The 11,245-nt window shown below is 29.9% G+C and overlaps 1 protein-coding gene across 1 annotated transcript; it reads left to right on the top strand.

The window, feature by feature from the left end:
• Positions 1-3,652: 3,652 nt before the first annotated feature.
• On the top strand, positions 3,653-10,554 carry LOC111289637 (SPX domain-containing membrane protein At4g22990-like). The gene is made up of 11 exons (XM_022880852.2): positions 3,653-3,869; positions 5,458-5,516; positions 6,009-6,129; positions 6,837-7,148; positions 7,328-7,432; positions 7,540-7,994; positions 8,382-8,683; positions 8,914-9,095; positions 9,442-9,632; positions 9,754-9,887; positions 10,138-10,554. Exons 2-11 carry the CDS (start codon positions 5,464-5,466, stop codon positions 10,374-10,376), a joined length of 2,094 nt encoding a protein of 697 aa, XP_022736587.2. The 5' UTR covers positions 3,653-3,869; positions 5,458-5,463; the 3' UTR covers positions 10,377-10,554.
• Positions 10,555-11,245: the final 691 nt, after the last annotated feature.

Genomic DNA, 11,245 nt, shown 5'->3' with positions numbered 1-11,245 from the left:
AAATTAAAATTTAAACTCTTATATTTATCTTTGAAATTTTAATCAAATCGTGTTTGAATGTAAAAAAGTATGATTAAAAATTCATAATTTTAAACATAATCCATTCATATACATGTAAATAATGTTTTTTATTTTCAGAGTATCACAACAAATCTGTAACTCCAATATAATTATTTTAAATAATAATAATAATCTAGTGATCTCACTAACATTAATTCTCTGATGATCCATTCCACCATCTCGTGGGCCCAAATGCCGGAGTAAAATTTATGAAAGCTGAATCAGTTGTGGGCCAACCCAAATTCCAGATTGTCTTTTTATTTATATTCTCGGAATGATTTATATTAAGAAGATTGATTGTTAGTATTTAATAATGTACTCTTGGCGTTACCATGCTTGTCTTTAACAAACTAAGATTTTTATACTTAATCCTACAGCATATTGTCATTTCGTGATACTGAAACATTTAAACAATTATCAGTCCTAAGCACTACGCGGATGGAATAAATAGTTAAATATTTATAGAAATTATTAAAAAGAATAAAAATGAATCATTTTAAATATAAAAATATTGAAAGTAAAATAATTTTCACATACAGATTTTCAGGATAAAAAATAGAGAAAATTGATTAAAAAAGGTTATAACTTTATTTTTAAAAATTATTTAAATTATTGATATGATTTTATTAATATATATTATCTATTTTGTAATTTAATTTTATAATTTTATAATTGAATTGGTGTTTGATTAGCTCATAACACCAGCTCTACAAAAAAAATTTATAGTAGTATAAAAGAAAAAAATAATATAACCTTTTTTGTGAATAATATTAATAAGATAAATAATATGCTTTTGAACAAATGATTGTGATTTATTCATAGGAAATAATGTTCATTAATTTATAACAAAAATTAAGAATTACGAGACTTGAAGGTATGTGGTCATGCAATTCTTTTTTTACTAAAAAAAATTGATAATAAATTAAATAATTTTAAGTGTTGAAATTTAAACTTTATATATATTATATATCATTTTTTAAAATTTTTAATTATTTTAAATAAATATTAAATTCCATGCTTTATTAATGAATATTGGTTTAGATGCGGACGTTACAAATCAGGCCCTTCTACATTAAGGAATAAATATAGTAATCCAATGGGAGGATAATTAAGTATTAATGCTGAAAACTCAATAATAATTGATCTCTGTCTCAGTGACAGCAAATTGGCCATCATCATTAGCAAATTATCCGGCTGTAAAGCCAAATTGTCATGTGATGTCACGTGCCAAAAACCGGTGCGGACTGAAGTGAATCCAAGCACTTTTAGCAATAAAATGAAAAAAAAAAAATTTGTAGGGTTGTCTTTTAATGTTGTTTTATAGAAATCTCGCGGTAATACTTCCTTCGTTTTAATTTATTTTTATTTTAAATATTTTTATATTTTTCTTTTTTGACATTGAGAATTGTGATATATAAATTTTAATACAAAATAAATAAAATCAATTTTAAAAAAAATTTATAAAAATCAAATAAAATAAACAAAATGGGATAAAAAGTATTATTTTTTCTAGGAAACGTGGAAAAAAATGTCCTTATTTTTTGGAAAATTAAAATTTTGTAGTTTGAGAAGTAATAGATGTTGTCATGTTTACGTGTACATCACATACTTTACCTAATTAATTTTGACAGTATTATTATAAATTATTGTACATTACAGACCTTGGTCGGTCTAATTTAATGTCAACGATACTTCTGTGTGATGTGAAATGTTGACACAGAATGGTTTCATGTCAAATCATTAATATAAAAGTAAGTGTGATGTAAATTACTATCAAGTAATACTTAAAATTCTATAGTAAGATGGCACGATTATGATTTTCTCATTATTTTAAATATGATTTTTTTCTTTGAATCAATATTAAAAAATATATTTTTTTCCAACTTCCATTATTCATTAGATAAGTTTAATTTTTGTTCTTAAAGGCAAATAATTGCTTAGATGAATAAGTTTAATTTTTGCTCTTAAAGGCAAATGATTGCTTAGATGAATATTTTCTTTTCATTCCATTAATCAAAAGTTTCCTAAGAAATCATTACATAGACATACATTTTTTTTTTCAATCTATCTGTAATTTTGATATTTTTATTTATTTAATTTACTTAAAAAAATTACTCGTTTAAAATTTTTTAATTTATAATTTTTAAAAATTTAATCAGCATACATATAATTCGAATAAAAATATAACTTTGTATATATTTTATACTTTGTCCATATGCATGGTATATCATTGACGTTAGTAGTATAACATGTCAAATGAGTCCACTGTTTGTTAGTGTTTGTTATTATCTCTTCCTTTGAGAAATGATTATATTTTTACTTAACTTTAAATTCCAATTAGGTATAGGTAAGGCATTAACCAAGTGGCTATCACATCGATGGGCGAATGAATTGAAGGTGATAGCCACAATTTCCATCATTTCTGAAAAGTACAAACAACTTCTAGGCAAAACAATCTATTTGCCTTAAACTTCATGTTATTTTTAAACAAAATCATGTGCTCACGATTAGGGTAGGTAATTCAATTCATCTCTAATAAATTTTCTTTCGATCCAAATTTATAAAATTAAAATTTTTTTTTAAATTGAGTTTCGGATCAAATTAAATTAGATAATATTAAAAAAAAATTAAAGTCGAATTGATTCAAATTTTAGATAAATTTGATTCAATCTGATATTATATAAAAATAATTTTTTATTTATATATTTATTTAATTATATATTTAAATATTTATATTTTAAAAAATAATTTTTATATTTAAAAAATAATATTTTATTAATTTCGAATCAAATTGAATCGGATGTAATTTATACATTATCAAATCAAATCGAATTCAAAACAAATAAAAATCTATCATAATCTGATCCGTTACCAACCTTACTCACAATAATTTCAATTTCATTGATTTGTTTATATAACTTGCCTGCAAAGATATATGATATGAATTAAATAAAACATAATGAATCTTAATTAATAATATTAGAATCAATTTCAATATTAAAAATATTAGATTCGGATACGAATCATCTTTAAAAAAAATAAATGCAAAACTATATTTTTTAAATTATAACTAAATAGTAAACAAATAATTTAAATATAAAAAAAATTAAAGCGCTCCCTTCTCCATCTTAATAATTGAATAAAAGATTACTCTAATTTTAAATTATAATTAAATATTTAATATAATACGTAAATTTTAAAATTTTTAATATAATATTTAAATTATAAATTTATTAATTAATATAATATTTATTTTTAATATAATTAAATTTAAATAATAATGTATTATAAATAAATAATTTTTAAATATTATATTAATGTTAATTATCATATTCTTAATTTAAATATTATATAAAATTTTTAATTTTAAATATTAAAATAAATATTTATTGTAATTTAAAAATCATTAATAATATTAATATTCGGGTAAATTATAAATATAACGATGAGACCTGAATCCCGACAATGATTTTCCACTTTCCGCCTTTTAATTATCAAAACAAAACCAACATTCATTCCTTCTTCGCCCAAACTTATTCCCCAAAATTCCACCTGCGTCCCCTATAAAAGAATTTGATAAGTAAAAAGATCCGCTTTTCTCTATCTACAATACTATTAACCCAAAAAAAAAATCCATAAATAAAATCCCCCTCTATTTTCCCACCTCTCCTTCTCATCCCTTCAAAGGTGGCCAGATTTTCTCGATTCTTTAAATCGTTCTTTTGTTTCTTTTTCTTCTTCTTCGTCGATGCTCTATCTAAGTTCGTTTTAAAAGATAATCTGAGAGCGGTTGGGATTTGCTTCATCAGGTAACGCATTTCTTTCTTTTTTTTTATGTTTTTATTTTTCGTTTTTTTTTTCTTTTGGCTCTGTTTGGTTGCTGAGAAAACAAATAAGGACGTTCGATTTATTCTTCTGCTTCGTTCAGTTTCGCATCCTTCATTTCGTTAGTAAAAGATTTCGAGTTTTCGAGTTTCCTTTTTTCTTTTCTCGAGTTTATCTCATTCACAAACAGATAGAGCATCATTAGAAATCTCTAAAATTTGCCATACTCAATGATTTTAACGTAGCTTTTGATTTTTTTTTGTTTCTTTCTTTTAATCCTCATCAGTATAAATCATTAAAAGAGTTCCTTTGTTAATTATTTCAGTTACAACTGCAAAACTCTATTTTAATTCACTGACGATGAAAAAGTTGCTTTTGGATAATTGATTCAGTTTTTGTTTTTTAATCAGTAATAACCAAGAACCACAAACTTAAATAATTGACTCAGCTTTTGTTGTTTACTCAGTAATTACTAACAACCACAAACTCACAATTTCGCTGACCAAGTCAATTATGGTGGCGTTTGATACAGTGATAATTCAATTCTATTATATGTACAGTAAATGCAATTTCTATTTATCAATTATTAATAGTGGAAGCCAGCTTATATTTGGTTTAATGATAAGCATTAAGTTTTTAAATGTTTGGGAAAATTAATTAAAATGAGACTTTTAGTTTCATGAATCTGCTGCTAAATTGCACCTGGTCCTAATCTTTTCTTAAGAGTCAGTGACGTATTTAGATTTTATATGGTAATATTTATTGCTTTGGAATAGTCTTCGAAAAGCTGTGGTCCACTGTGTGTAGTTTTTTTTTTTTTGGTACATGAGATAATGTGGGATTTGATATAAATAAAAATGTGGTAGCATATTTTCATTTGTCTTCTATTTTTACATGTATGTGGAAGCACTTTTTCCCAAAAAATCTATTCTAAAAATTGCTTGAAAATTTAGAATTTGGTTTAAGTGCAAAATGTGCAGCAGCTGTACTAGCTTATGTTGACTTTATTGGATTCAAATGCACTGTTGTGAATATTAGGACTATAAGGGTATACACTGTTTTAATCATAAAAATACATAATTTATACTCTTTCATTTTATATTTCAATTGTCAAAGATGATTATATGAAATATCCAGCAGGTTGTAGCCCTGAACTGTCTAACTGCAGGAATATTTTAACTTACAGATTTTAGTAAATGACTGGTGTTTATTTCATGGATATTTTGTTTCCACTCCAGCTAGCATGTCCTCATTTAAGCAGTAATGCTTAATTGCGTTGGAAAGAGTTTACTTCTTTTGAAATGTTGATGCTTGAGCTGTACATTTTAAGAGAATTCATTACACCCTGAAAATACTTGAAAAATGTCGAAGTCTTAGTTGGCAGGGAGACTGCTGCTTTAGTGACAACTGTATGAGCAGAAAAAGAATAACCATTAATATATTATTTTCTTTTACCCGGTTAGCTTCAGTTTCAAACTTGTTCTCCTGTGTTCTACTTTATATTGCAAAGACTGCATATGTTGTATAGTTATTCTTTCAGCCTTCTTTAATATTTACTTCAATTATGCGTAGTGAGAGATGGTTGCCTTTGGGAAGAAGTTAAAGGAAAGACAAATTCAGGAATGGCAACGGTATGTTTGATATATTCTTATTTTTGTGTATATATATTTGATATATTCTTATTTTTGTGTATATTGTTGTTAAATTGTTTCCTATATATTATGTGTTTTTATAGTTTTCCCCTGTATTAACATTCTGCTTTTTCATTGTACAACATGCTGCGAGTTGTAGTTTAACATATTTTATTATGACATCTTTTAATGAATTTTATGTGGTTACAACTAATTGTTACCTTCCCTGATAGTATACAGTGCTTGATTGGCAATGATCAATCATATGTGAGCATGAAGAATTTACATGTTTCTGTCTATATAATTTAACAATTTTTTTTAATGTCTTCACTCAAGATTAATCTCACAGAGCTTTTCTTTCCTAATACAAACCAAACCATAAATGTGTGACTGAGACTGTGAGAGAGATAGGTTGTTTTGCATGTTGACAAACTTGATACTATTAGTGGTGAGAATATTTTATCATGTGGTCAAATTTTTATTCTTTTGCAGCTTTTACATAAACTACAAATTAATGAAGAAGAAAGTCAAACAGTATGCTCATCAAATTGAAGTTGGGACACAAGATCGCCGACATGTTCTCAAGGATTTCTCAAGAATGCTGGATAATCAGGTATTTCAAAAAATGAACGTCGAAGTATCTGCATCTACTTTATTCATGGAAACCTAAGACCAAAAGCTTGAATAATATGGTATACTATGGAAACACCATTATAAACATAATGATATTATGCCTTTGGAAATCTAATTTGCTTCACTCTTGTACTAAATTTAGATTTTCTTTAGAGTTACTCTCCTATTCATTTCTTTTTACTATTCATGGATTAAGGGGAAAAGAGTTGATATTGAAAATATAGGGGTTTAGAATATAGATATGATTATGGTAATTTATGCAGCTTATCCTTTATATTATCTGTCTTTTGCTGCTAGTTTGTTGAATCACATTTTAATGCCTCTTTTTAACTGGTAAAACATTGCTTTAAAATGGTCCATGTGGGCAATGAGATGTGTCATGACCCAGGGGAAGTAAAATGCCTCCATATAAAGATTTAATCTAAATAGAGATTATGTAATTGATCATAGAGTTAATGGTGGTCTTATCAGAGAATTTAGGCATATTTTACCACTTCAACATACCCTTTGGTTCAAGGACATTTTGTCTATTTTCATACTTGTTTCTATATGCTCCTTTTGCACCATTCCCAGGTGAATACTGGCATAGTGGGGCTTCTTGCATGGCTCACTACCATATGATAGAATCATGAAAAATGCCTTTCCCAAGGCTGAATCTGATGTATTTCTCATACTTTATAATTTTAGATTGAGAAGATTGTCCTTTTTCTGTTGGAGAAACAAGGCCAACTTGCAAGCAGGTTAACAAAGCTTAGAGAACAGCATGATGCACTTGATGAGCAGCCAGAAATATCCCAAATAACTGAACTAAGAGAGGCTTATAGAGTTGTGGGACAAGATCTTCTGAAGCTTCTCTATTTTGTTGAGATGAATGCTATTGGTCTGCGAAAGATATTGAAGAAGTTTGATAAACGCTTTCGCTATAGATTCACCGATTACTATGTCAAAACTCGTGCTAATCATCCTTACTCTCAGCTGCAGCAAGTGTTCAAGCACGTGGTAATGTGTCAAACTCAAGACAGGCTTTGCTTTTCCTTTTAGTCATTTCTATTTGTCTTGACTAAGGCTTGTAGATGGGGCTTCCCTATCCAGCTTTTGCTCAGCATGTAATAGTGGGGTACGCGAGGCACTTTTAGCTAGTACCCTGTAAGCTTACTTTCCAATTTTATAATTTGCAGGGTTTAGGGGCTGTTGTTGGGGCAATATCTCGTAATCTTCATGAACTCCAGGACCGACAAGGAAGCTACTTATCAATTTATGATCCGCCTGCCCTTCCTCTCCAGGTTTTTCCTATATTTACTTGTAATAATTTGTCATTTTACTTCATCTACAAAAAATGCTGTATGGTACTAAGGCTATGGCTATGCTATTTTACTTGGGCGGTCCACAGGATCCTGTGGTTGATGCAATAAAAGCAGCTGTGGATAGGTTAACTCACTCTACAAACTTTCTAAACTTTCTGGCACAACATGCTCTCATTATGCAAGAAGAACTACCTGCTCCTGTTGAGGAACACATTGATGAAGAGAGATACCATTTTATGTCACTCCTCCTGAACTTAGCAAACACGTTCCTTTATATGGTCAATACATATATTATTGTCCCCACAGCAGATGACTATTCCATGAGGCTTGGAGCTGCTGCAACTGTTTGTGGTATCGTTATTGGGGCAATGGCTGTTGCACAGGTGTTTTCTTCGGTGTATTTTAGTGCGTGGTCTAATAGATCATACTTCAGACCTCTCATATTTAGCAGTATTGTCCTACTTGTGGGAAATACCATGTATGCAATGGCTTATGATCTGAACTCATTAACAGTTCTTCTACTGGGTCGGCTTTTTTGTGGGTAAATTTTCTTCCTCTTTATCTTCTTTTCTTCATGTCAGAACTCACAGCACCTATACTGATTGATGTGGCAGAGTCATTGTTTAGACATATTTAAAGCTTGTTTTAATCAATGTAGACTGCAGTATGGTAGAACCTCTTAGTGAATAATTACTGTAAGCTAACCAGTCCAAAATTTCTCTTCTTGGATTATATTTAATATATTATATGTACGGCAAACCTGAGACTTATTGGAATTATGCAGAGTAGGAATAGGATTGGAGATTAAATATGATTTGAGGACTCAAATCGAGCTTAACCAATGAATCTTATCAGTTTAAGAGACTGCGAGATATAGTTCTTTTCACTTTCACCATGTAGCTTGATAAAGTTTATCTTGTCATTGCAGATTCGGTTCTGCTAGAGCTGTTAACCGCCGGTATATCAGTGATTGTGTACCATTAAAAATCCGAATGCAGGCATCAGCTGGCTTTGTTAGTGCCAGTGCTTTGGGTATGGCTTGTGGTCCTGCTCTTGCTGGCATACTTCAGACAAATTTCAAGATTTACAAGTTTACATTTAACGAAGCCACTTTGCCTGGATGGGTTATGGCTGTTGCTTGGCTTGTATATCTGATGTGGTTGTGGATCTCATTTAAAGAACCATCTCGGGATATTGAAGAGAATAATTCACCTCATGTATCTAGTTCTGGTATGTGTTCTTCTATCAATCACCTTTTGGCTTGATAGGTGTATGCATATATACAATTCTATATTTATCACAGATCAAGGTGTTTCGGTTTGTTTAATTTAAAACCCAAAAATTGTTTTTGGACCTCTACCTTTTTTGCTTTTGCCATGGTGATTATTTTATTTGATAACTTGACATGCTAAGCAATGCATTAAAATGATTGATTTGCATGTTTTACCATGTAAATACAGAACCAGCAGAAAACGATGTGCTTGAAAAAGGTCTTAAACAACCATTGCTCATTACTTCAGAAGAGAAGGAAGAAGATGATGAAGACCCAGAAGGTGATGGAAGTGAAGAAGCTTCTGAGGAATCTCGTCAACCAGCTACATCAATTAAATCAGCTTATAGACTACTTACACCCTCAGTAAAGGTATACAATTAATCAAAAGCTGGCTCGCGTTTGAAATATTCTATAGATTTGTCAAGTGTGCATCTTGTAGTATAAAAGTAGTAAGCATTCTTAAATGAGAAAAAGAGTAGACATGCGAGATGTTTATGTTTCTATTTTGTTTGTTATGGAAATGTGACCTGCCGGACTGCCAGTGGTTAACAAGCATCATTCCTGATTATCTACTTCTTGTACTTGTGTATTGGTTTAGCCCAATAAAATGAGCTAAGTATAGAAATTTTAAGAATAGATCTATTACATCTCTGAGTAGCTTAAATACTTTCAAGATTTGAATGTTCTCTGACTTGGATTCTTATAATATCATCAGGTTCAGTTGTTGATATATTTCATGCTCAAGTATGCGATGGAAATTTTACTCTCAGAATCTAGTGTCATCACCACATACTACTTCCACTGGTCTACTAGCACGGTAGCCGTCTTTCTTGCATGTCTTGGCTTAACAGTTCTTCCAGTAAACATTGTTGTTGGGAGCTACATTAGCAATATGTTTGAAGACAGGTATTTTTTAACAGCCTGCGCCCTTTCAATTTTAATTTATTTTACATTAGTATTCATCTCTGTTGATCTTGAGCTCTGGAATTGTTTGTCTAATGCATCCATTTTCATTGGTTCATTGCAGGCAAATTTTAATGGCATCTGAAATTATGGTTTGCATAGGCATATTGCTAAGCTTCCACATAATAATACCATACACCGTGCCCCAGTATGTCTGCTCAGGTCTCATCATGTTTGTTTCTGCTGAAGTACTCGAAGGTAGTTATTATTTAATTTCATTTTGTCGTTCAAATAACAATTAATTTTCCGAGAAAGGTATGGTGCATAAAGAACTGGTAGAATTCACAGGCGTACTTTCCTCTTATAAAGAACAATTGTGTACTGTTGTTTCGTTTTCCCCCTTTTTTTTTTGCTAAGAAGGGAAGAGTTTGTTCCTTTTTCACACTAGAGTAAACCTGATTTTCTTTATTGATTCGGGTTTTGTTCTTGTATTTTTTGTTGCCCTCAGGTGTCAACTTGTCACTGCTTTCTCGAGTAATGTCGTCTAGGCTCTCCCGTGGAACCTACAATGGTGGACTGTTGTCAACAGAAGCTGGGACTATTGCTCGAGTGATTGCGGATGCCACAATAACGCTGGCTGGGTACTTAGGTCAGAGCCAACTTTTGAATATCACTCTACTTCCTTCACTACTGATATGCGTCGCCTCTATTGTTGCTACATGCTTTACCTACAACTCTTTATATTGATCAATTCAAGGGAAAATTCATTATTCCTTTCACAAATCCATCCTTGATTTTATTCCCTCTTCTATTATTTGTTTTTATTATTCTTTTTCTTATCAATGCCGTATACTGTGAGAAACTTGAGCATTGGTTATCTTCTATAATTGTATTTTAGTAACATTAAGTTGTTTTTCTTTTCAAAGTGCATTTAGATGAGAAATTTCAAAATTTTGAAGCGAATGTATTTTAAAATACATCAATTTAAAAGTTTTGAGAGTGGCATCGCGGTTGGTTCACATCCCAACCACAAATGCAAGCTTCAATATATGGACTAAAACCCGTTTGGGAGGGCGATCATATGGTTTAGGAGTTGACTGATTGTGCTCAAACGGGCTTTAGCCGACCGAAAGAAAAATGACAGCTACCAACCTTAAGCTACAACAATTGATGATTAATGTTGAAATTGGTTTACTTATGTTCCAGCTAAACAGAAGACCAAGTTTGAACTAGCTCTATGGCCATTAAGTCCATGAGGGCTACCCTTTACGGTTGGTTAGGTTTAATTAATTATCATCTTTCCCCTATTTCAATAATTACTATATTGCAACTAATTGATATTGACAAAAACTAGAGCTGGCAATGAATTGGGCATGATGGAACGTATATTTGTTATTTGTTTGTTTATTTTTAAAGGTATTTGAATTTAGTTCATGTTTGGTAAAAAAATTATTTTGTTCATATGAATTTATTTCATTTAAATATTAAGTTATTCGTATTTGGTTTAAATTAATTAAATAAGTACGTTCATAAATATTAAACGAGCATTATTACAAATATATATAAATGTATATGCTCATAAATAATAAACAAATCATAATTAAAAAAATTTAAAC

The sequence above is a fragment of the Durio zibethinus genome, chromosome 11 (genome assembly GCF_047325235.1).
Source record: "Durio zibethinus cultivar Kanyao isolate XHJ-2024 chromosome 11, ASM4732523v1, whole genome shotgun sequence".
NCBI classification, from domain to species: Eukaryota; Viridiplantae; Streptophyta; class Magnoliopsida; order Malvales; family Malvaceae; genus Durio; species Durio zibethinus.
The sequence above is the reverse complement of the archived record's forward strand: the minus strand, read 5'-3'. Positions and strand labels throughout refer to the sequence as shown.

Bases quoted from the DNA above. Each gene is read 5' to 3' on its own strand.
- LOC111289637 (XM_022880852.2), top strand. From the start codon at position 5,464: ATGGTTGCCTTTGGGAAGAAGTTAAAGGAAAGACAAATTCAGGAATGG. The intron at 7,995-8,381 runs GTAAATTTTCTT...TTGTCATTGCAG, and splicing joins CTGGGTCGGCTTTTTTGTGG to ATTCGGTTCTGCTAGAGCTG. The intron at 9,888-10,137 runs GTAGTTATTATT...TGTTGCCCTCAG, and splicing joins TTCTGCTGAAGTACTCGAAG to GTGTCAACTTGTCACTGCTT.